The sequence below is a fragment of the Plecotus auritus genome (genome assembly GCF_963455305.1).
Source record: "Plecotus auritus genome assembly, chromosome: 10".
NCBI lineage: Eukaryota > Metazoa > Chordata > Mammalia > Chiroptera > Vespertilionidae > Plecotus > Plecotus auritus.
This window is the reverse complement of record NC_137785.1, coordinates 7,309,037-7,335,293: the sequence shown is the minus strand read 5'-3', so window position 1 is coordinate 7,335,293 and position 26,257 is coordinate 7,309,037. Positions and strand designations below refer to the sequence as shown.

Here is a 26,257-nt window from a genome sequence, read left to right as displayed (position 1 = left end):
GCCAATTTCAGGGTGCCAGAGGTTATTTTCATTTAGAAGTGATTACTATAATTCATGGTAAGTTTTTAGATTCTTTTCCACTCTTCTCTTATGTCACTTAGTTTTAATGTTTTCCAAATTTTGGTCCTATTTCACTGATGTTTGCTCTGAATTTTTAAATAAACGTCTTATACAATTATTATGAAATTAAAAAAAAAACTAAATACATTTTTTAAATTATTGATTAAGAGAGGAAGAGAGAAGGAGAGAGAGATAGAAACATCAGTGATGAGAGAGAATCATGGGTTGGCTACCTCCTGCATGCCCCACACTGGGGATTGAGCCTGCAGCCCAGGCATGTGCCCTGACTGGGAATTGAACTGCGATCTCCTGGTTCATAGGTCGACACTCAACCACTGAGCCACGCCGGCTGGGCTAAATTTTTAATATTCATTGCACATACGCATACCCATAATTACTTGTTTCTTACCATATTTCATGTGATTTTTAAAAGTTTCTGAGCTGTACACAGGTCAGCTTTCATTATGCATATACACTTCACTTACTCTAAATGTAAATTATGAATAGGTTTGTAATCATATGGAGATAGGCCAGTAAGCCAGGACACGTGGGATGGGGAACGTGAACAGATAGCTGAATAGAGTGACAGAGCAATTTACAGAAAATTTAGAAAGTCACCTCCTTAGTAATGTCTGTGCCTCCGTTGGGTTTCAGTTCCAGACCCAGAAAATCAGCAGAACCTGGTGAGCGACACCAGGACCAGCTGCAGTGACGAAAGGACTCCTGTCCTGACACACCGTTTGGTAGAGACAACTAACTGCTGGAGCAGCTCCTAGAAACTGGTGAATATTCTGCTAGAACCCTCCCTTGAGACCTCCCCTAAGATTCCTGCCTGTGGGAAAGAGGTAAAGCTCCAGACAAGGACCCAGCGTGCTCTCCCTCGAGAGAGAGCCGTGCCTGCCATTCCCTTTTCCCTCTTCTTCCCTGACTGTACCCCCACAGGCATGCATCTCCTAAAATCTAAGGGGCTCCACCAGAGTTGCAACCCGGGAAGCAATGGGCAGCTCGAGGCCTCCTGTTCTCTGACTCCCCAGAGAGCCAGTGCCACCCAACCTAGTCACACCTGTGGCTCCTTCTAAACGAAGCCCTTTTTTGTTTTACTGTCCCCAGCTTTCACAAATGTTCCCTCAGTCACCTGGACTCGTGTTGTGAAACTTTTCCTGCACAGAAATCAAGAACCCACACACTGCCAAAACTGGTTTGGCTCAGTGGATAGAGCGTCGGCCTGCGGACTGAGGGGTCCCGGGTTCGATTCCGGTCAAGGGCATGTACCTTGGTTGCGGGCACATCCCCGGTGGGAGGTGTGCAGGAGGCAGCTGATCGATGTTTCTCTCTCATCGATGTTTCTAACTCTCTGTCCCTCTCCCTTCCTCTCTGTAAAATATCAATAAAATATATTTAAAAACAAAAAAAACCCCACACACTCCTGGCTGGCCCTAGGCCGACCAGCCAAGGGCCAGTTCCCCTTTCCAGTAACATCATATTTAGAATGTCGGAAACATCATCTCACCTGACATCTTACATCTATCTGTAAAGGATAACTTTTTAAATTTTTTAAAAAATCTTTAGTGTTGAAAGTATTACATATCCATAGACCCCCTGCAGCCCCTTCCCCTTCTCAACCCAGGCCCTCACCACCACACTGCCTGCATCCATAGTTATGCATATCCTATATAATAAAAGCCTAATATGCTAAGTGTCCGGTCGTCCTTTCAACCAATCAAAGTGTAATATGCTAATGATATGCTAAGGCTGCTCAACTGCTCACTATGACGTGCACTGACCACCAGGGGACAGATGCCCCAACCGGTAGATTAGGTTGCTGCTGCGGTCCAGCCTATCAGGACTGAGCGAGATGGGCCAGGCCTGCCCTGGAGTCCTCCCACAGTCCCTCCCCAGCTGGTCAATCTCCCGTGTTCCTCCCTGGCCCCGATAGTGCACTGGTGGGGTCCCTCAGCCTGGCCTGTGCCCTCTCACAATCCAGGCTGAGGGATCCCCCCCTAAGTGCACGAATTTCATGCATCAGGCCTCTAGTATGCATATAAAGTCTTTGGTTGATTACCTCCCACCCACCCATCCTTCCCTGCCTATTTCACTAATAGAGGCCAGATGCATGAAATTCATGCAAGAGTAGACCTTCCTGCCAAAACTGGTTTAGCTCAGTGGATAGAGCGTCAGCCTGCGGACTGAAGGGTTCCAGGTTCAATTCTGGTCAGGGGCATGTGCCTTGGTTGCGGGCACGTCCCCAGTAGGGAGTGTGCAGGAAGCAGCTGATCAATGTTTCTCTCTCATTGATGTTTCTAGCTCTCTGTCCCTCTCCCTTTCTCTCTGTGAAAAATCAATAAAATATATACATATTTTTAAAAAGAGTAGACCTTCCTTCCTTCAGCTGCAGGCACTGGCTTCCCTCTGGCACCCAGGACCCGGGCTTGCCTCTGGCCACCAGCAGGCACCTGGGACCCGGGCTTCCCTCGCAGCCCTGGCTAAGTTCAAAGTTCAGAAGGTCGTCCGGAAGGATTTCTGGTCTAATTAGCATATTACACTTTTATTATTATAGATTATAATTACAGCAGCATTTTCACATGAACAATAATTTGTCAGAATTCTCCCACTTTTTCAAAAATTTATCTTAATTGGTGTTCAAATTACTATAAGTTAACAATAGACTTCCATTTAAAGTTTATATGATGCATCTTAGTTCTTTTTTATTTCCAAAGCTTGTCCTATATTCCTGTTTTATATTGTCCACATACATATATGATGGTGCAAGCAGGTCATTTATGTGATAAAATTTTCCAGGCGGTAATGCAGGCATATCTCGTTATTATGACTGGCTGTATTGGAGTCATAGATAATGTGTTTTCATCACCAGAAACTGCAGTCACTTCATCAGGAAAAGTTGACAACTTGCCTCAGCCAGATCTGGGCCTTTTCCCTGGAGGGTCACCCAGAAGACAGTAGACAGTATTTGTTGTTGTTCTTTTAAAATATATATTTTAATATATTTTTTATTGATTTTTTACACAGAGGAAGGGAGAGGGAGAGAGAGTTAGAAACATCGATGAGAGAGAAAGATCAATCAGCTGCCTCCTGCACACCCCCCACTGGGAATGTGCCCGCAACCAAGGTACATGCCCTTGACCGGAATTGAACCAGGGACCCTTCAGTCCGCAGGCCGACGCTCTATCCACTGAGCCAAACCTGTCAGGGCTAAAAAATATTTTTATTGATTCAGAGAGTAAGAGAGAGGGAGAGAAAGATGGAAACATCAGTGATGAGCCCTAACCGGTTTGGCTCAGTGGATAGAGCGTCGGCCTGCGGACTGAAGGGTCCCAGGTTCGATTCCGGTCAAGGGCATGTACCTTGGTTGCAGGCACATCCCAACAGGAAGTGTGCAGGATTCAATTGAATTGATGTTTCCATCTCATCGATGTTTCTAACTCTCAATCCCTCTCCTCCCTTCCTCTCTGTAAAAAATCAATGAAATATTAAAAACAAAAACAAAAAAACACACATCAGTGATGAAGAGAGAATCATTGACCGGCTGCCTCCTGCACGCCCCCTAATGGGGATCAAGCCCACAACCCTTGCATGTGCCCTTGACCAGAATGGACCCCGGGGCCCTTCAGTCTGCAGGCTGACGCTCTATCCACTGGGCCAAACCAGCCAGGGCCAGAGCCCGGTGTTTGGAATGCGGCCAGCATAGCCAATGAAGGGTCAGAAAAGGCGTCTCCAGCGAAGCTCAGCGCGCAGGGGCGGGCCTCCCAGCGCCCTCCGCACGGCGGGCATTTTGTCTCCACGCGGTGCCCGCTTAGCTGCCAGGCCCAGGCTCCAAATCGCTGGGTCCCGGTGGAGATGCCCCGAGGGAGAAGGCGCGAGAGTCGTGGTGCGCACAGCACACACGCGGGTGTGAAACGCGGTGTCCCCACCCGGGTGACCCGCTCCACGGCAGGGAAAGGGACCGCCCCTCCCGCCACGGCCTCTGCTCCAGCCGCTCCCCCCGGGCTCCGCACACAAAGTCCGATGGCCGCGCCGGTCCAGAGGCGCGGGGCTGAGGTGAGTGCGCGTCCCCCGGGTCCTCACCACCTCCTCACACCGAACAGAACCGCCCGGGTGCGGGCGCCTGTCACGTCCTGCAGCTCAGTCTGCATGGAGGACCGTGAGGAAGGCGGAGGGGAGAGGAGTGTTGTGGCTTCTGAGGACACAGCCAGTGCAGGGCAGAGAGGACAGGGGTGACTTGCATCTGAGGTTCCCCTGAGGGTGTGGGCTGTGAGGATTGGCGGACAGATCAGAGGCTGCAGGGAGGACGTCACAGACTCATTGGGGCTTTCCCGGCTGTGGGGTCCATCAGAGGCCTGGGGTGGTCCTGGACCCGGCTGGAAGACAAGCTCTCTACATGCCATGTGCCAAGTTCATGGGTGAATCCAGCGAGACCCAGTGGCATTGGAGCAGGAGGGGGGCAGAGCTGAGGGAGTGAACCTGGGTCTGAAGATGGGAAGGGGTTAAAGATTACCCAGTGGTGTGCACATCTGGAGGAAGTGTGAGCTGATGGTCCCCGGGACCTGGTGTGGGGACTTAAAGGTGAAGCATAAACCCAGGCTTGGCTTTGTCTTGGAGGCATGATCTAGGAGACTGCAGTGGTATTGCTTGGCAGGAAGGCATGGCCCAGAGTTTAAATGGCACTTGTATGCTGTCTCCCCCCGCCCCCTCACCTCTTTCCCTTCTCGCCCCACTCAGTTGCTGTAGCTGAGGGCAGTCACAGTGACTAATGGGACTGTGATGAGAGAGCAGCAGCATTAGCATTTGGGCCTGGTGTCCATACTCTCATGGGGAGCCCTGGGGGAGGCTGAGCAGGGGAAGATGTGTGAGGAGTAGGATGGTGGGTTCTCAGAATGACTGTTCTGGTTTTGAAACTGGACAACCAATGGGTCCGGGCTGCCTGTCACTACTTGAGCCAATTCAACAGAGACAGGGTTGAATCATACACGAGCGTTTATTCCTATCATGCCGACAATATGGGAGGGCAGCAGGCCATACCCCAAACCTGCTCTGCCTCTCCCCACTAGCCAGCTGCTCACGTAGGGTACAAGGACAAAGATTTCGGGGGGGGGGGGGGGGGAAGTAGGCAAAAGGAATAAGAATGGGTGTAATGGTTACAGAGTTCAGGCAATGTGGACCGGGTCTTTGCAAAAGAAAGGGGCCATCAGAAGGTCATTGTTTCATTTCTACAACAAAGTGGTTTATGTTTCCGGGATAATAGGTAGCCCCTTGGTGAGGAGGATGGGCTGCATTTCCTGGTGAGCTCCCAGGACTCTGGTACAGCTCCCAGCCAGGGTAGACTGTGCTTTGATTAATGAGAACAAAACAATCACGGTTAACAGAGCATGCTTAATATTTCTTACTAATATTTCTTATAACTGATAGCTAGCCCTCAATATTCTATTTCTGCCCCCTTCATTTCCCCACTGCTATTTCTGTCATCTCATATCTGTGAGAATAGTTGTAGATGAAAAAAACCTCACCCTTCCCTGGCCAGTTTGGCTCAGTGGATAGAGCATCGGCCTGCGGACTGGGGGGTCCCAGGTTCGATTCCAGTCAAGGGCATGTACCTTGGTTGCGAGCACATCCCCAGTGGGAGATGTGCAGGAGGCAGCTGATCGATGTTTCTCTCTCATTGATGTTTCTGACTCTCTGTCCCTCTCCCTTCCTCTCTGTAAAAAATCAATGAAATATATATATATAAAAAAAATCTCACCCTGCTGGGTTGCCTTTGCTTCTGCCTTAAAAGCAATTCATGGGGATGGGATACAGGGAATGCAGGATTTAAAAAGAGGAAGACACCGAATACAGCAGCAAGCAATCAGACTACAAAAAAAATAAAACAGGAGGAAAATTAAAAAGAATTCCCCCGGCCGAAACCGGTTTGGCTCAGTGGATAGAGCGTCGGCCTGCGGACTGGAGGGTCCCGGGTTCGATTCCGGTCGGGGGCATGTGCCTTGGTTGCGGGCGCATCCCCAGTGGGAGGTGTGCAGGAGGCAGCTGATCGATGTTTCTCTCTCATCGATGTTTCTAGCTCTCTATCCCTCTCCCTTCCTCTCTGTGAAATATCAATAAAATATATTTAAAAAAAAAAAAAAAAAAAGAATTCCCCCGACCCAGACAGACTGCGTAGCCAGGAAGTTAAAGCCAAAACACCCTTCTCGATGTTTTACCTTAGAGATGGTTTCCCTAATTTGGTGAATGTTGTTTTCTTTCATTTTCTTTTTTTTTTTTTTTTTAATATTTTATTGATATTTCACAGAGAGGAAAGGAGAGGGATAGAGAGCTAGAAACATCGATGAGAGAGAAACATCGATCAGCTGCCTCCTGCACACCCCCCACTGAGGATGTGCCCGCTACCAAGGTACATGCCCTTGACCGGAATCGAACCCGGGACCCTTCAGTCCGCAGGCCGACGCTCTATCCACCGAGCCAAACCGGTTTCGGCGAATGTTGTTTTCTTTCAATTGAGAATTGTCAGAAAGGTTAAAACACATTCCTTTAAATTCCTCGCAACCGTGGTTATACCGCGACAGCAAATAATCTATTGCTGTGCCCAATTCTCCAGAACTCAGTTCTTTTTTTTTTTTTTAATATATTTTATTGATTTTTTTACAGAGAGGAAGGGAGAGGGATCGAGAGTTAGAAACATCGATCAGCCCTAGCCGGTTTGGCTCAGTGGATATAGTGTCGGCCTGCGGACTGAAGGGTCCCAGGTTCGATTCTGGCCAAGGGCACATGCCTGAGTTATGGGCTCGATCCCCAATAGGGGGCGTGCAGGAGGCAGCCTATCAATGATTCTCTCCCATCATTGATGTTTCTATCTCTCTATCCCTCTCCCTTCCTCTCTGAAATCAATAAAGAAATATATTTAGCCAAAACCGGTTTGACTCAGTGGATAGAGCGTCAGCCTGCGGACTGAAGGGTCCCGGGTTCGATTCCGGTCAAGGGTATGTACCTTGGTTGCGGGCACATCCCCAATGGGGGGTGTGCAGGAGGCAGCTGATCGATGTTTCTCTCTCATCGATGTTTCTAGCTCTCTATCCCTCTCCCTTCCTCTCTGTAAAATATCAATAAAATATATTTAAAAAAAAAGAAATATATTTTTTAAAAAAAAGAAAAGAAACATCGATCAGCTGCCTCCTGCACACTCCCTACTGGGTATGTGCCCGTAACCAAGGTACATGCCCTTGACTGGAATTGAACCTGGGACCCTTGAGTCCTCAGGCCAATGCTCTATCCACTGTGCCACACCAGCTAGGGCTAGAACTCAGTTCTGATTTATCCCCTGTATAGCCCTGGAGGTGGCATTTGCGGCTTTTCCCATGCCACAAGCCCGCCCGCTGGGTCACTTCTCCATGAAGGGAGCCTACCATTACCGTTACCGTTACCGGCATAACCGGCATATGCAGCGGGGCTCCCAGGGGGAGATCGTCATTAACAGGCCGGCGCCGTGGCCTTGAGAAGGTCTCAGACCCTGCGATGTTTCTGAGGCCTCGAGGCAGTCAGTGGTCCTAACGAACAGGCCCCCTGGTGCTGCTGGCAGGGTTACCTGAGTGAACAGTTATCCCATGGAAGAGAAACCAGCTAGCCAGCAGCTTCGTATGCCCATCACTGTAAGGGAGGGCGGCGTTACACAAATAATTCATGTTGTAGTTATAGACCAGCCGTGGGCAAACTACGGCCCGTGGGCCGGATCCGGCCCGTTCGGCTGTTCTATCCGGCCCGCGGAGCCGAAAGAGCGGAGGGTTCTCTTGCTCTCCCCTCCGCTCCTTCACCAGCAGCAGTGTTAACATGGCAACGTCGGGAAACACGGCCGCAGCTCCTTCTTCTGAGTGGGCCGATTTATATCCGCCCATTCATTAGAAGGAACAACCTCTCCATCTTCCAGAGGCTCCTTGTAATGCCCGTGGACACGTCCCCCGACATCACCCTGGGAATGCGTAGACACGTTATCGTGGTGATGTAGGGAGACACGCCCCTGGAGAGCACAGTATCAGAGCACAGTTTGAAATGAATAAAACTATTGAAATAAAAGAAAAAAAGACCATACCCTTTTATGTAATGATGTTTACTTTGAATTTATATTAGTTCACACAAACACTCCATCCATGCTTTTGTTCCGGCCCTCCGGTCCAGTTTAAGAACCCATTGTGGCCCTCGAGTCAAAAAGTTTGCCCACCCCTGTTATAGATACTGAAAGACAGTAACTAGAACACCCAGTAAAAGCCACACCTGCACCCCAGGAAGCCACTGCTGCAACGTTTAGAGAAAACATTCCGGCATCCTTTTCCCAGACAGTGGGTCCCAACGTAAAAAGGTCCCCGTCTGTGACTTCCCAAAGTGAATAAAATAATACTATCTAATAAAGAGGGAATATGCTAATTGACCATCACTCTGTCACAAAGATGGCTGCACCCACAGCTGAGGCCAAGTTCCCATAAGGAGCCTTAACAAGCAATCAGCAGGGACTTGAGGCTATGCCTGCCCTCGTGGGGTTTGACAGGGGACCTCAGTCCGCGCCCCCCACCTGGCAGGGCTTGACAGGGGACCTCAAGGTGCACTTCCCATCCTGGTGCTGGGTTAGGGGACCTCAGGCTGCTCTCCCCGCCTCAGTTCCAGGCTGGGGGACCTAGGCCATGCCCCCCACCCAGCGGGGCTTGACAGGGGACCTGAGGCTGCGCGCCCCCTCCCCCCCACCTGGCAGGGCTTGATGGGGGACCTCAGGCCATGCCCCCCACCCAGCGGGGCTTGACGGGGGACCTCAAGGCACGCCCCTCGCCCTGGTCTGGGATGGGGGACCTCGGGCCACGCCCCCCGTCCTGGCTCCAGGCTAGGGGACCTGAGGCTACGCCCCCTGCCCGGCGAGGCTTGACAAGGGTGGGACTGGCCAGGTCTGGATCTAGCCCAATGGGGGTGAGGGGCGGCCAGGTCTGGGTCTCACGCGATTTTGAGGAGCATGTGGGTGGGCAGGGACTTGACTCTGGGTCCTGTGGTGCGCCCCAGACTCTGACAGGAGGAAGGTTTTCATATACATTTTACTAATTTTCTTTCATCTCTGACACTTGTATTATAGAGAAAGGGCAAATAGCAATATTAAATTATTTCCTCTAACTAATCCCCTTTTAATATGCACGAATTTCGTGCACCGGGCCACTAGTTCTTTATATTAGTAATAGGTGTCCTAACTCCCACTGGGCAAGATGTAAAGGTACATTCTCCATAGGTTTATCCATTGCCAGCTTCAGGGCAGCTGGGGTGATGAGACACCCGTCTCAGGGTCCCCCCATTTCTCCCCTGGTTGGCCCATTGTCTTTGGTCTGCCTTGTGTCTGTCTAAACGCCTACCACAGTTTCAGTTGTCTCCATTCTGACAGGTAGGCGTGACCTTGGAGGACATTGCCCTGTACTTCTCCAAGAAGGAATGGAGCCTCCTTGATGAGGGTCAGAGACAGCTGTACCTGAATGTGATGCTGGAGAACTTTGAACTTGTATCCTCGCTGGGTAAGACCCTCCTCTCACCAGTGACCTGGACTTGGCTTTGCATTTCCCAGGCCCCATCTCCCAGGGTGTGCTCTGTCCTCCCATGTGGACCGTGGGCACTGCATGTTTTCCAGTTTTCTGGGCAGTTGCTGTCCTTTGCTTGCACTGCCAGCTTCTGTCCGTGCAGCCCCAATACCTGCTGCCCTGAACTCACAGGGAAGAATATGTGGTTGGTAGGGTGAAAGGGAGGCCAATGGAGTCCACCTTGATTAGGGAGAAAAAGCATTTTCTATATTCCTGTTAGTCATTTGTGCATAATTTTTGGAATATTGTCACTACATCCTTAGCTCGTTTTTTTATTTTTAGTCCAGATTTTTTGGCTAATGTGTCTTTTTTTTTTTTTAATTGTTTGAAGTATTACAAATAGTAGTACATATATCTCCTTTTTTTTTTTTTTTCCCCCATTGACCTCCCCCCGGCTAATGTGTCTTTTGAATACCTTCTATATTTTACATGTTAATTCTTTATTACATATCACACCATTTTGCAGGTGCTTAATTATGCTTTGTAGATATTTCGGGGGTTTGTGTGTTTGTTTGTTTTTTAAGCAAATTCAGTGTTTTTGGCAACATTAGGGGCCATGCATGAGGGAGCCTGTAGGTGTTTCCCTTCTCATTGATGCTTCTATCTATCTCTCCTCCTCACTTCCTCTCTCTGTAAAAATCAATTAAAAAATCTTTTTTTTTTTTTTTTTCAAAAAGTTGACTTTAGTTAGTGTGGCCATTTTTCCAACAGGCTTAGATATTATTTACCACTGTCAACTTAAGAAATATTCAGACCTGCAAAGAATTTTTTGTGAGTTTATATGAGCCAAACTGTCCCCAATTGGCAGGAAGCAAAATCTTTTTTTTATTATTTTTTTTATTGATATTTTACAGAGAGGAAGGGAGAGGGATAGAGAGCTAGAAACATCGATCAGCTGCCTCCTGCACACCTCCCACTGGGGATGTGCCCGCAACCAAGTTACATGCCCTTGACCGGAATCGAACCCGGGACCCTTCAGTCCACAGGCTGACGCTCTATCCATTGAGCCAAACCGGTTTTGGCAGGAAGCAAAATCTTAAGGCATTGAGGTAATGCACCAGAGAATTGTAGTTTTGCATTTTAATTGATACATTATAATGAAAAGAGGCCACTTAGGAGGGTTACAGGAAATTCATTGCTGATAGGTTAGGGAGGAAGGAGAAAGCAAAGCAGGGAAACCTCTGGGATTGGATAAAAAATAAAATGATAAATCTTTCCTCTTTTTTTAACACTTTTTTTTTAATAATATATTATATTGATATTTTACAGAGAGGAAGAGAGAGGGATAGAGAGCTAGAAACATCGATGAGAAAGAAACATCAATCAGCTGCCTCCTGCACACCTCCCACTGGGGATGTGCCCGCAACCAAGTTACGTGCCCTTGACCGGAATCGAACCTGGGACCCTTCAGTCCGCAGGCTGACACTCTATCCACTGAGCCAAACCGGTTTTGGCATCTTTCCTCTTTTTTTGAATATATTTTATTGATTTTTTACAGAGAGGAAGGGAGAGGGATAGGGAGTTAGAAACATCAATGATGAGAGAAACATCGATCAGCTCCCTCCTGCACACCCCCTACTGGGGATGTGCCCGCAACCAAGGTACATGCCTTTGACTGGAATTGAACCTGGGACCCTTCAGTCCGCAGGCCGACGCTCTATCCATTGAGCCAAACCGGTTAGGGCTCCATTATTTTTCAGAGAGAGTGGTAGAGAGCGGGAAAGACAGAGAGAAACATGGACGTGAGAGAAACACATCATTGGTTGCCTCCTGCACGAGCCCTGACCAGGGCCTGGGGAGGAGCCTGCAATCAAGGTACGTGCCCTTGTCCAGAATCGAACCCAGGACCCTTTGGTCCACCGGCTGATGCTCTAGGGATTCACTGAGCCAGACTGGCCAGAGATACAGGGATGATTTTAAATTTCATGTCTTTGACATCACACATTCTTTCATGTCTGTTTTAATACTCTTCATTGCATTTTTCCATTTCATTAGTTGTAATTGGTCAGCTGCAACATTTCTGTTTCCCTTTTTTTTTTTTTTTTTTTTTTTTTAATGATTTCTGTCTATGTGATACTGTCCTTTTGTTCCTGTATTGGTTTCACCTTTGTGTTCTATTGTAGCTCATGGATGTTTTTAAAAGTAAATATTTTGGATTCTCTGTCAGGCTGTCTGCAGTTCAAACATGTTAAACTCAAAGGCTAACACGGGTCAAATAAACAAGGTTTAAGTTTATGTGGACCACAAAAAAAACAAAAGCTTTAATTTTCATAGAAACGTAGGTTTATTTCGATAGAGACATGCGGAATACAAAGGGCTGAAATAAATGAGTCATCGTTAACATAAAATAATAGAACATTTTAATAAAAATTAATATTTTTTTCTTGAACATTACCTTACCAGACACTGAATAACTGCACAAATTAATAAGCGTCACACAAATACACCTATTTTTCTTGTTCTCCGAAAGCGAAATATTTCCTATTGCACACACCAAACAAGTCAATACAAGACGAATGACGTGGCAGTCAGCTACTAAAATATTCGCTGCTAGTATTAGTGGAGAGAAATGGTGCGCCTGCACAGAAGGTGCGTAAGGGAAATGAATGCAACACAATTATAGTAATCCGTCATTAGTGAACGTTGTAGTTTGTTATTAATAATTATGTATAACAGGATATTATAAAATTTAAGTTACGAAATTTTTATTAAGACATTTCTTACATACTGTTATATCGGCTGGGCCGCAAAAATATTCGCTGTGGGCTGCAATTTTGACATGCTTGCTATAGATCATTTGTTTTTGTTTTTTAATTTCTTTATTGATAAAGGTATTACTTATGTGTCCTTATCTCCCCATTACCCCCCCATCCCCCCCACTCATGCCCTCACCCCCCCTGTTGTCTGTGTCCATTGGTTAGGCTTATGTGCATGCATACAAGTCCTTTGGGTGATCTCTCCCCCTTACTCCCACCCTCCCCCACCTTCCCTCTAAGGTTTAACGGTCTGATCGATGTTTCTCTGTCTCTGGATCTGTTTTTGTTCATCAGTTTATATTGTTCATTATATTCCATAAATGAGTGAGATCATGTGATATTTATCTTTTTCCAGCTGGCTTATTTCACTTAGCACAATGCTCTCCAGGTCCATCCATGCTGTTGCAAATGGTAAGAGTTCCTTCGTTTTTATAGCGGCGTAGTATGCCACTGTGTAGCTGTACCACAGTTTTTTAATCCACTCATTTGCTGATGGGCACTTAGGCTGTTTCCAAATCTTAGCTAGGGTAAATTATGCTGCTATGAACATAGGGGTGCATATATCCTTTCTGATTGGTGTTTCTAGTTTCCTGGGATATATTTCTAGAAGTGGGATCACTGGGACTGTAGATCATTTGTTGGTATAAATTAGTTGGTATCAATTATTATGTTGTCTTCCTTTGTAGTATTTCTTTTAGTCCTAGGTTGATTTCTACGCATTTGATGAAGCACTTTCTTAGTTTCAATGTTATAGACCAATTTGGATAAAGAAATAGATTAATCTCCATGAGGAATCAAGGGTGTTGGCTGGGTATGGTGCTGTGTATTGGGCTTGAGACAAATCCCAGCAGCCTAGTCTCCAGGATGCTCCATGAGCTGAGGTAAAAAAAATGTATGGGTCCACAGTGGCTCTGGCAGCAATTTTTTTCAATGACAATTGAGGGTTCTGGAGCCAAGGACATACTAATTTTTTTTTTTTCTTTCTAGAGGTACTTCATGGCCAAGGGGACTTTTTTTTGGAATTCATGCTGACAAACCCTATAGGGTCCTTTAAGGTGTACACTGTGGGGCGTTCACAGATGTAGTTACGGGGCTTCTGTGGTTTCTGAAAGCAAACATTTCCAGCATTTATTACGGAACAGGCCACTAGGGTCAATGTGAGCGCAAGCGCGGTGGCTGACAACAGGAACTCTGACTGCTGTTTTTGGTCCTAGCCATCTTTCAATACGTTTGATACCCCATGTTTCTCGTTCTTTCTACGCAGTTCTTTGTTTTTTGCTCTCCTGCCATGTGTCTTAATTGGACTTACTCCCCTCTCTTGTGTTATTGAGGTGGCTGTTCGTGGATAGCTAGCTGTCTACTTGGTCTGGAAGAATACGTGTACCCCCTGTTCTGCCATCTTGCTGATGTCACTCACCTAGATCTTTTCCTGTGGTCTCTCTTGTGCTCTGTTGTTATACCACGGTGCTGGCCATCCAGCTCTTCCGTTTTTCTTTTAGGATTTCTGTCACCTCTATCCCAGGTAATGGCTCAACTGGGATTTCAGGGAAAGAATCATTTGTGCATCACAGGAGATACATGACTCCATCCAGGCCAGGGTGGACCCCGAGGCGGCCTTGCCGGGATCAAGTGCTGTTGGAGAGAGATTGATGCCAGAGCTTTGTTAAGGTGGTAACTAGGAACTCATTTTGTTGTTCCGTTTTTGTTACCATTGCCAGTTCCACTCCATTCTACTTGTTCTTCCTTATTGACACTTTGCCAACTACTCAATTCTAATAGTTATCATTTCTATTCAGATTCCCAGCCCCTGGGGAATCTTCACCTTTTTAAACTTTGCACCTCAAACATTTCCCTTACAGGTTTTTCTTCACTGGACTGCAACATTGATCCATGCCTGCAGAGCCTTGGAGTGTGCCTGTGTCACAATGTTGACCTTGAACATCATGTGCTCTAATACAACTGGTTTTTATGGGTTGGAGCACATTCAGGTTATTCTACACAGACTCCCATCACCAGCCAAATTGGCCTTAGAGAAAGCCATTTATGGAGGAACAACTAATGGCCCCTGCCTCTCTTTTCTGCGTCTCATTCTATGCTGTGTCCTTTTCTTGGTTTGGTTTGTACCATTTACTGACCTTTGGGGCCAAGTAATGTGTAGCAGTCAGCCATTTCTTAGAGTCTAACTCACTTGTCTTGAAAATCATCCCATAGCCCTAGCCGGTTTGGCTCAGTGAATAGAGCGTTGGCCTATGGACTGAAGGGTTCCAGGTTTGATTCCGGTCAAGGGCACATACCTGGGTTGCAAGCTTGATCCCCGGTAGAGGGCGTGCAAGAGGCAGCCAGTCTATGATTCTCTCTCATCATTGATGTTTCTATCTCCCTCTCCCTCTCCCTTCCTCTCTGAAATCAATAAAAATATTTTAAAGAAAATCATCCCATAAAATCATGCCTAGCTATTGGCAGATGGATATTTGTGGTGAGATTACCCCTTCCCTGTAAGGTCAACATGTCCTTCACCAGCGTTTCTTTTCTTCAGGTTGCTGCTGTGGGGCAGAGGATGTGGAGGCTCCCCCTGAGCAGAAGGTTTCTGTAAGAGTGTCACAGGCAAGGAATCCCAGGTTAGCCTTGTCTTCCCAGAAGAGCCACCCCTGTGGGAGTTGTGGGCCAGTCTTGAGAAAGATTTTCCAGCTGGTTGAACGGAAGGAAACCCAACCCAGCCAGATACTGTTGAGGTGTGGGGCATGTGCAAAAAGATTTTATTTCAGTGCAAAATTTGACCAGCCCCAGGAGCAGCATCTGAGAGAGAAGCCTTTCATTAGAGATGTGGACGGGATCTCACTTGCGAGGGGCTGTGATTTCAGTGTGTCACGGAAACCTTTTACCTGTGGGGAATTTGGACAAGACCTGTTTACCGGGTCAGGACATCTACAGCAACGGGCTACTCACACCAGGGATAGATCAGATGAAATCTTGATGTCCGGGCTGAGTTTTCAAAGCAGAAATAGTGATTCCATCAGGAAAGAATATAATAAAGCCATTGGCAGCACCCACACCTTTGTTCAGGACAAGAGTGTTTGTACCGGCAGACAGCGTTTAGTGTGCCAGGAATGTGGAAAATGTTTTAGCGGAATTTCTACTTTTCACTGTCATCAGAGAGTTCACTCCGGAAAAAGACGTTATGAGTGTGGTGAGTGTGGTGAGTGTGGGAAGTCCTTTTCAAGGGTCTATTACCTTCCTTATCATCAGAGAGTTCACACTGGAGAAAGGCCTTATGAGTGCAGTGAGTGTGGGAAGTCTTTTTTCAGTCGCTCTGGCCTTCATTATCATCAGAGATTTCACAGAGGAGAAAGGCCGTATGAGTGCAGTGAATGTGGGAAATCTTTCAGCTGTAGCAGTGCCCTGTGCAGTCATCAGAGAGTTCACACCGGAGAAAAGCCTTACGAGTGCAGTGAGTGTGGGAAATCTTTTACTGGTAGCAGTGGCCTCCGCAGTCACCAGAGAGTTCACACTGGAGAAAGGCCTTATGAGTGCAGTGAGTGTGGGAAGTCTTTTTTCAGTCGCTCTGGCCTTCATTATCATCAGAGATTTCACAGAGGAGAAAGGCCGTATGAGTGCAGTGAATGTGGGAAATCTTTCAGCTGTAGCAGTGCCCTGTGCAGTCATCAGAGAGTTCACACCGGAGAAAAGCCTTACGAGTGCAGTGAGTGTGGGAAATCTTTTACTGGTAGCAGTGGCCTCCGCAGTCACCAGAGAGTTCACACTGGGGAAAGGCCTTATGAGTGCAGTGAGTGTGGGAAATCTTTTTTCAGTCGCTCTGGCCTTCATTATCATCAGAGATTTCACACAGGAGAAAGGCCGTATGCGTGCAGTGAGTGTGGGAAATCTTTTAGCTGTAGCACTGCCCTCCGCAGTCATCAGAGAGTTCACACTGGAGAAAGGCCTTATGAGTGCAGTGAGTGTGGGAAATCTTTTAGCTGTAGCAGTGGCCTCCGCAGTCACCAGAGAGTTCACACTGAAGAAAGGCCTTACGAGTGCCTTGCATGTGGAAAGTCTTTTAAGAGCAGCAATGGCTTTCAATATCATCAGAGATTTCACACTGGAGAAAAGCCTTACGAGTGCAATGAATGTGGGAAATTTTTTATCAAAATCCAAGGCCTTCATAGGCATCAGGTAGTTCACACTGGAGAAAAGCCTTATGAGTGCAATGAATGTGGGAAATCTTTTTCAAGAAAGGAATACCTTCGTTATCATCAGAGAGGTCACCGTGGAGTAAGGCCTTATGTGTGTCATGAATGTGGAAAATCTTTTACAAGTAGCACTGGCCTCCATTATCATCAGAGATGTCACACTGGAGAAAAGCCTTATGAGTGCAGTAAATGTGGGAAGCTTTTTACCAGTAGAAGTGGCCTGGTACATCATCAGAGAGTTCACACTGGAGAAAGGCCTTATGTGTGCCATAAATGTGGGAACTCTTTTACTAGCAGCAATGGCCTTGTAGGTCATCTGAGACGTCACACGGGAGAAAGGCCATGAGTGCAGTGGATGTGGAAGTCTTTTACCAGGATCCATAGCCTTCGTTATCATCAGAGAGTTCACACTAGAGAAAGGACTTAGGAGTGGAGTTAATGTGGGACATCTTTTTTTTTTAAAATATATTTCTTTATTGATTTCACAGAGGAAGGGAGAGGGATAGAGAGATAGAAACATCAATGATGAGAGAGAATCATTGATCGGCTGCCTCCTGCACGCCCCCTATTGGGGATTGAGCCCACAACCTGGGCCTGTGCCTTTGGCCAGAATTGAACCTGGGACCCCTCAGTCCGCAGGCCTATGCTCTATCCACTGAGCCAAACTGGCTAGGGCTGTGGGACATCTTTTAGCCAAATGTGTAACCTCCCTGTCACATAAGAGTTTACATGGGAGGAAGGTCTGAGATGTGTAGGAAACGAATAACTTTTTTTAAAAATATATATATATTTGCCCTAACTGGTTTGGCTCAGTGGATAGAGCGTCGGCCTGCGGACTGAAGGGTCCCAGGTTCGATTCCGGTCAGGGGCATGTACCTTGGTTGCGGGCACATTCCCAGTGGGGGGTGTGCAGGAGGCAGCTGATCGATGTTTCTTTCTCATCGACGTTTCTAATTCTCTATCCCTCTCCCTTCCTCTCTGAAAAAATCAATAAAATATATTTAAAAAAAAAATATATATATATATATATCCACTGAGCCAAACCAGCCAGGACTGAAATTTCTTTTGAGAGCCAATTTTTTTTTTTAAATATATTTTATTGATTTTTTACAGAGAGGAAGGGAGAGGGATAGAGAGTTAGAAACATCGATGAGAGAGAAACATCGATCAGCTGCCTCCTGCACACCTCCCACTGGAGATGTGCCCGCAACCAAGGTACATGCCCTTGACCGGAATCGAACCCGGGACCCTTCAGTCCGCAGGCTGATGCTCTATCCACTGAGCCAAACCGGTTTCGGCGAGAGCCAAATTTTTTAAACTTAAACTTCTTCTAATGCCACTTCTTCAAAATAGACTCGCCCAGGTCGTGGTATTTTGTGGAAGAGCCACACTCAAGGGGCCAAAGAGCCGCATGTGGCTCGCGAGCCGCGGTTTGCCGACCAGTGCCCTAAGTCTTCTTTAATCTTGGGTGTTCTATTTACTGTGTGGGTTGGTTTGTACGTAGGTCTGGGTCTACCAGCACAAAGAGGTGAATAACTCGTACAGGCCTTAAAGTTTCTCTGCCTCCTAGAAGATGATATGGTACAGAAACTAGCTCAGCTGCCCTAGCTGGTTTGGCTCAATGGATACAGCGTCAGCCTGCAGACTGAGGGGTCCCAGGTTTGATTCCCGCCAAGGGCACATGCCTGGGTTGTGGGCTCGATTCCCAGTAGGGGGCGTGCAGGAGGCAGCTAATCAATGATTCTCTCTCATCATTGATGTTTCTATCTCTCTCTCTCTTTCTCCTTTCCTTTCTAAAATCAATAAAATATATTTAAGAAAAAATTAGCTCAGCAGTGTTTCCCAAATTTGCATTGTTGCTCATAGTGAGAAAGACTATGGGGCCTGTAGTCCTCATGTGAAGTCTGGATGCTATGAGACACAGAGATCACTCCAAAGAGGCGGGTAGCTGTGACCACCTCACGTGCGTTTGGGGGCAGCGTGAGTTCGTTTGTATGCAAAAGATGAAGGGAAGGGAATCTCTTGCCCAGGTCTTGCAAAGGGCCAAGTGCCCTAATGTCTACAATTCCACGGGTGATGGTCACTGGTTTTAGGGGTTAGGGGAAACCATGATTGCAACAGAAACACCGACGACCTAGTAGGTGCTGGGGGAGGCCAGCCCACTAGATGAAATGTGCCTTTTAACGTGCATCCAGAAATGTTTGAGGAAAAGACTGCAGGATCGGTGTGGACACTAATCAGGGGGTCTCCTGTCATGGTCATCTTTCTGTGGATGTAGTCATCGTCATTGAATATAATCAGGTTTTGTGGCCCTGGCTGGGTAGCTCAGTTGGTTTGGGCATCATGCTGATACCTCAAGGTTGCAGGTTCAATCTCCTTTGAGGGCACATACAAGAAGCAATTAGTGAATGTAAAACTAAGTGGAACAACAAATCAATTTCTCTTTTTCCCTTCTCTCTCAATTTATTTTATTTTATTTTAAATATATTTTATTGATATTTTACAGAGAGGAAGGGAGAGGGATAGAGAGCTAGAAACATCAATGAGAGAGAAACATCGATCAGCTGCCTCCTGCACACCTCCCACGGGGGATGTGCCCGCAACCAAGGTACATGCCCTTGACTGGAATCGAACCCGGGACCCTTCAGTCCGCAGGCCGACGCTCTATCCACTGAGCCAAACCGGTTTCGGCCTTCTCTCTCAATTTAATAAGACATTTTTTTTAAAGGTTTTGTGAATGACTGTAGCCTCTCAGATGTTCAAGTCAGAGCCTTTGTTGCCCTGGCAGAAAAATAAAAAAGAGTGGAGAGCAGGGATGTGGCTTTTATTACCCAGCAGCCATTCCTGTTGATTTGGGTAAAAGTCCTTCATTGTTGGCTATATTGGATGTCACTGAGACAAGACCCACCCCCCACCCGACCCCCCAGAGGTCATGAGAATGTGGATTGAATATACTAGGTGTACCGGTTAATAATGTGGATTTTTTTTTTTCAATAGATAGAGTTACACATATGTTGATATATATGCAAGCTATTTTGTTGTATTGACAACAAGCTTCAAAACTTCATATGTCAAATTTTCTGAAGGTGTTAATATCATCGGTATTTTTACACTTAAAAATGTCGAATTTCGTGCCAAAAAAAGAGGTAGGGTCCCTAGGCCTGGTGGCGATCAGGGCCGATTGGGGCCTTCCTTCATTCCACACCGCCCTCTGGTGGTCAGCGAGTGTCATAGTGAGGGATTGAACTTCTGAGGGGACACTTTGCATATTAGCCTTTTATATAGAGAGATAGATAAGTTCCATTTGTAAATAGCTTAGTGCATAGTCTGAGTCATCAGTGAATGTTTAACTTACACAGATTAAATTGTGATCTAAACTGATTGTATATTTTTGCATTTTTCCAGCAGTTTATGAGGATTCAATTCCTCCACATTCTAGAGAATATTTGGGTTGGTCAATTGTTCTAAACTTTTTTTTATAACTTTGTCATGCTATCCCTGTTGTTTGATTGTATTTTTCTAAGGATTTATGGTGAGCCTTTTCTCAGATGTGGATTTGCCCTCTCTGTATCTTAGTTAAGACATCTGATCATAGGTTCTGCTTAATCTGCTATGAGTTTTGGCAACTTAACAAAAAGACTGAAAGAACAAAGGTACATGTGGGAACTTCACTCATTTTGTGCCCTTTTTTTTTATTATTTATGGAATAAAGGTTTTTTTGTATTGAAAAATGTGTTCTCTAGTTTTCTTCCAATATTGGATGCTATGCACAATACAACGGACAGTTCGTTTTAATCCACCCTATTAACATTCGCCTTCGCTTACAGAAGTCCCGTCATTGGATAGTGCAATAAGCCTGTGTAGAGCTCCCCATTTTCCTGGTCTCCTGCCGTGGGGGTTCCTGCCTTGTAACAGGTCTCAGGAGGACCGGATGGGCAGGGTGTCTCACAGTCCCAAAGCCAGTGCAGAGGGAAATGGAGGTCAGTGATCAGACTCCCCATGCCCTGGGTCGGTCACTCTGGATTTAAATTTCAGATTCTTGAATAGCATTCGGACTTATAATAAAAGAAGCCCTTCCTCTGGTCTAGGCTCCAGTTTTCTCCTGTGTGAAACAAGTATGAGGTATGTCCCCTTCACTGAGCAATTGGAGGAGGTCAAGTGCTAAGGTGTCCACTTGCGGTAAAGCAGCCGTGCCTGCAGCCTGCCTTGGCTCCCAGAACTCCAGCCTCCTCCCCGCAGAGACAGCCCCAGGCAGGCACTTCTCGCTCCCCCAATACCTGCAAGCACCTTTTTGAGAAAGAAATTCGACTTTTCTGAACCCACTGTCCCACTCGCAGGAAGGCAGGTGATGTGGGCACTGAAGTCTCAGAGTGGGGTCTCCACCCGAGAATTTCCAGGTGACTCCTGGGGCTCCCTGCATCTTCGCTGGTGAATGTGACTTCGCTGGTGAATGATGGCGCTTCCCTTGGCCTTTCAAGGTCAATCAAAGTAACCAACGATTTGTCCTTGCCAGGATTCCAGCGTTAGCTTTTTAGCATTTTTTTCTTTTAATTCTCAGAACGATCTGGGAAGGGGAAGCGAATTTTGATTGCTGGGAACATCCAGGATTAGAGAAATGAAGTAGGTTTTCCGAGCTTATGGAACAGACAAGTGTCAGATTCAAGAGGCCGCATTTTGCTCTACCTCACTTGGCTCAGTGGATAGAGCGTCGGCCTGCAGACGGAAGGGCCCCAGGTTCAATTCCGGTCAAGGGCATGTGACCGGGTTGCGGGCTCTATCCTCAGTGGGAGGCGTGCAGGAGGCAGCCAAGAGAAAGGCCATTGGATGATTCTCTATCATTATTGATGTTCTGTTCTATCCCTCTCTCTTCCTCTCTGAAATCAATAAATATATATATTAAAAAAAAAAGAGCCCCAGCTGGTTTGGCTCAGTGGATAGAGTGTCGGCCTGCAGACTGAAGGGTCCCAGGTTCGATTCCAGTCAAGGGCATGTACCTTGGTTGCGGGCACATCCCCAGTGGGAGGTGTGCAGGAGGCAGCTGATCGATGTTTCTGTCTCATTGATGTTTCTAACTCTCTATCCTCCCTTCCTCTCTGTAAAAAATCAATAAAATATATTTTTTTAAAAAAAGAGGCTGCATTTTATTTTTTATTTATTTATTTTTTAATATATTTTATTGATATTTTACAGAGAGGAAGGGAGAGGGATAGAGAACTAGAAACATCGATGAGAGAGAAACATTGATCAGCTGCCTCCTGCATACCTCTCACTGGGGATGTGCCCGCAACCAAGGTACATGCCCTTGACCAGAATCAAACCCGGGACCCTTCAGTCCGCAGGCCGATGCTCTATCCACTGAGCCAAACCGGTTTCGGCTGCATTTTATTTTTTTAAAAATATATTTCATTGATTTTTTACAGGGAGGAAGGGATAGGGATAGAGAGTTAGAAACATCGATCAGCTGCCTCCTGCACAACTCCTACTGGGGATGTGCCCGCAACCAAGGTACATGCCCTTGACCAGAATCGAACCTGGGACCTTTCAGTCCGCAGGCCGACGCTCTATCCACTGAGCCAAACCGTTCAGGACAAGAGGCTGCATTTTAACCCCATGTTCTGGCCCCAGAGCCAGGGACAATCTTTGCCAGTGCTCTGAAGCCCTTACTGGGGCTGGTACACTGAGGAGACTTAGCTGAAGCTGCTGTTTTCATTGTTGCAATTATGATTCTCACCCTTTTTTCTTGAAATATCAAAGCACTTACCTGTTAGGATGGGGGAAAAGCCTTTCTTTTTCTTTGCTGTGGCCTTCCACAACATGGGAGAAGCACCTGACAATTAAACCCCAAGATAGAAACATTGATGATGAGAAAGAATCATCGATGGGCTGCCTCCGGCACAATCAGGGATGGAGCCCACAAGCCGGGCATATGCCCTTCTGGTATTGAACTGTGACCTGGTTCATAGGTCGACGCTCAACCACTGAGCCACCACGGCCAGGCCAGGCCACACCGTGCCTTTTCTTTCCTCAGAATATATCCCATCGGAGTCTCAGTATTTGTGTTCCAAGCCCAGAAATGATTTGTTCTCTTCAACATTTCTTGATGCATTTTTAAGATCTGGTTTATTTTTTCTAAGACGCTGGCATATATCTGGGACTGTTGTTCCATAGTACATTTCCATTGGCTACCAGGATGGCTACAATATTGGCATCACGAAGGTGTAAAAAGAGAGCATCTGACCCTGAGAAAAAGGTTTGGATTCAAAGATCTCATCTCCTCGCTGCAAAATAATGATCATTTTACCTTTTTTTCCCCATGACATTTCTTACTGAATTTTCTGAGATGTGGTCTGTTCCACAATTCTCGGAGTATGCCATATACCTGGGAATAATGATTCTGTACCAATTTTACATTGAGTGCCAGAATGGCTGCCATGATGGCATGTCTGAAGTTTTCAAAAGTGGGCATCTGGACCTGAGATAAAGGTTTTGGATTCCAGAGAGAGAGAAACATCAATGATGAGAATCATTGGTCGGCTGCCTCCTGCACGCCCCACACTGGGAATGGAACCCACAACCCAGGCACGTTGCCCTGACCAGGAATTGAGGTTGACGCTCAACGACTGAGCCATGCTGGCCGGCTTACGCTACCTTTTTAGGCTTATACCCTCTATTGAAACATACCTCTCAAATATATGAATGTGGTTTGTTTGTTTGTTTTTTTAATATATTTTATTGATTTTTTACAGAGAGGAAGGGAGAGGGATAGAGAGTTAGAAACATCGATGAGAGAGAAACATCGATCAGCTGCTTCCTGCACACCTCCCACTGGGGATGTGCCCGCAACCAAGGTACATGCCCTTGACCAGAATCGAACTTGGGACCCTTCAGTCCGCAGGCCGACGCTCTATCCACTGAGCCACACCGGTGAGGGCAACAAAAACATTTTAACTTCTTGACATTATAGAACCTTTTACGTGAATGAACACATGGATGACTCAATCCATTTATAAAAGAGTATTTTACTAGGCTTGTGATTGTTTAAATATATAGCAACAGAAAACCTCACTTGCTATAGAGATGCTGACTCTGATGTGAAAATGAGTAGCTGAACTACCATTTCTGTCATATCATGTAAAGGACATCGCACCATGCAGTTGTTACAGGAATCCCTGACATTTGTCCTGAGTTGCAGGTTCGCTCCCATACCAGGGAGGGCACAGCTCCGAATGGCTGCTGCTGGAGGCAACTCATCAGTATTTCTGTCTCTCTCTGAGAATGGCATGTCCTTGGGTGAGGATTAAAAAAAAAAAAAAAAAAAAAAAAGCTACGCCTTTTGAGTAACATATAGGTTGAAATTGGTGGTGGTAGGGCGGGGGGGTCTTCCTCTATTGCCCTTTAAGTCTTTTCTAAATATAATTTGAACCAATACTTAGATACCGAGTGGTGTCACCCATACCAATATTTGAATATTTGTATCAAAAGAACATGCCAGCCCTAACTGGTTTGGCTGTGGATAGAGCGTCAACCTGTGGACTGAAGGGTCCCGGGTTCCATTCTGGTAGAGGGTATGTACCTAGGTTGCAGGCACATCCCCAGTGGGGGGTGTGCAGGAGGCAGCTGACTGATGTTTCTCTCTCATTGATGTTTCTAGCTCTCTATCCCTCTCCCTTCCCCTAGTAAAAAAACAATAAAATATATATATGTTTTTTTATTTTTTTAAATTTTATTTATTTTCTACAGAGAGGAAGGAGAGGGATAGAGAGCCAGAAACATCGATGAGAGAGAAACATCGATCAGCTGCCTCCTGCACACCTCCCACTGGGGATGTGCCCGCAACCAAGGTACATGCCCTTGACCGGAATCGAACCCGGGACCCTTCAGTCCGCAGGCCGACGCTCTATCCACTGAGCCAAACCGGTTTCGGCTATATATATATATATATATATATATATATATATATACACACATATATATATTTAAATATATTTCATTGATTTTTTACAGAGAGGAAGGGAGAGGGATAGAGAGTTAGAAGCATCGATGAGAGAGAAACATCGATCAGCTGCCTCCTGCACGCCCCCTACTGGGGATGTGCCCGCAACCAAGATACATGCCCTTGACTGGAATCGCACCTGGGACCCTTCCGTCTGCAGGCCAACGCTCCATCCACTGAGCCAAACCGGTCAGGGCTATATATTTTTTTTAAAAAAAGAACATGCCAGGGCTGTTTCTTTTCCCTTTATAATATTTAATTTTTAAAAAGTTTGTTAATTACTATTGACATACAGCATATTAATTTCAGATGCACAACATAGTGATTAGGCATGTATATAACTTACAAAATGACCCCGAGGTATGTCCAGCACAGGGCTGATTCTAATGATGGACAGGCTTCCTGCCTCAGACACTTAAATGAATGCAACTTCCCCGGTCACATCCCACACCCCGTAAGCCAGAAACTCCAGGACTGATCTGGGATCCAGGACTCTGGGTTTTCACAGCGGCCTGATGCACACCTCAGTCTGACATTCTTTGAAACCCTAAATCCCAGATTACAGCCCCATCACCACCCTTGCAGAGTATCTCGCAATGGGACGGATTGGGGATGAGCCCATGTCATTGATTCCAGACTTTTACTGCCCTCCCTTTCGTGGCCTTTATCAGAGTCCCCACCCCCCCCCACCCCCCCATTGACAACTTAGGCTCCTCCCAGACATTCTCGCCTCTTGGTAATGGCCAGCCTCACGCTGTGTTAGTTTTCGAAAAATTTGTGTTCTTTTTTAAAAATATACTTTATTGATTTTTTTACAGAGAGGAAGGGAGAGGGATAGACAGAAACATCAATGAGAGAGAAACATCGGTCAGCTGCCTCCTGCACACACCCCACTGGGGATGTGCCCGCAACCAAGGTACATGCCCTTGACTGGAATTGAACCGGGACCCTTCAGTCCGCAGGCGGACGCTCCATCCACTGAGCCAAACCGGTCGAGGCAAATTTGTGTTCTTAAAAGACAAACAAAAAACATGCCTCAAGCCCACTATTTTCCAGCCGGAGGTATACGTGGGTGTCCGTTTACCAAATATAATTACATTGTCTTTTTCTAGCAGCACCTCCTCCGCTGCATACTGACACCTGCCCTCCTAATTGCTCGTTGGAAACGTGGTTTGTCATATATATATATATATATATATATATATATATACTTATATTTATACTTATATTTATACTTATATTTATACTTATATTTATATTTATATTTATATTTATATTTATATTTATATTTATATTTATATTTATATATTTATATGTAAAGTGGAGAATATACTCCGCGGCTATCGTACTTTTCTGCCCAGCCCTCGGAAAGCAACTGAGGTTGCACGGTGTTTGCACCGCGAAGCTGTGAACCCTTAACCTTTTCATTTTTATTTTTTTCCATTTGAGCGAAGTGATGGAAAACGAGATGCTTTTGGCAGCTTTTCACCTTTTCGCACATACTGGCTAAGCGCCTTCAAGCCGGCTCTGCCTTCTGTACGGCAACCAGGTGTCCAAACATGGCGGCCCCCATGGTGCGCCGCGAGGTGGGCGCAGACATATTGCTGCCAAAGGCCTCTTCCAGAGCCTGCGATCCTTCTGGGCCACCGTAGAAGG

At 46.3% G+C, this 26,257-nt stretch overlaps 1 protein-coding gene across 2 annotated transcripts; it reads left to right on the top strand.

Annotated features, from left to right (window-relative positions):
- Positions 1-719: 719 nt before the first annotated feature.
- Positions 720-17,310, top strand: LOC308235117 (uncharacterized protein). 2 transcript variants are annotated; one of them, XM_080643789.1, is made up of 3 exons: positions 720-842; positions 9,476-9,602; positions 14,958-17,310. In XM_080643789.1, the coding sequence occupies exons 2-3, from the start codon at positions 9,569-9,571 to the stop codon at positions 16,952-16,954; spliced, it is 2,031 nt and encodes a 676-aa protein (XP_080499915.1). In that variant the 5' UTR covers positions 720-842; positions 9,476-9,568; the 3' UTR covers positions 16,955-17,310. The 2 variants fall into 2 exon arrangements, with proteins under 2 accessions (XP_080499915.1, XP_080499914.1); XM_080643788.1 differs by lacking the exon at positions 720-842 and adding an exon at positions 3,960-4,116.
- The last annotated feature ends 8,947 nt before the right edge of the window (positions 17,311-26,257 follow it).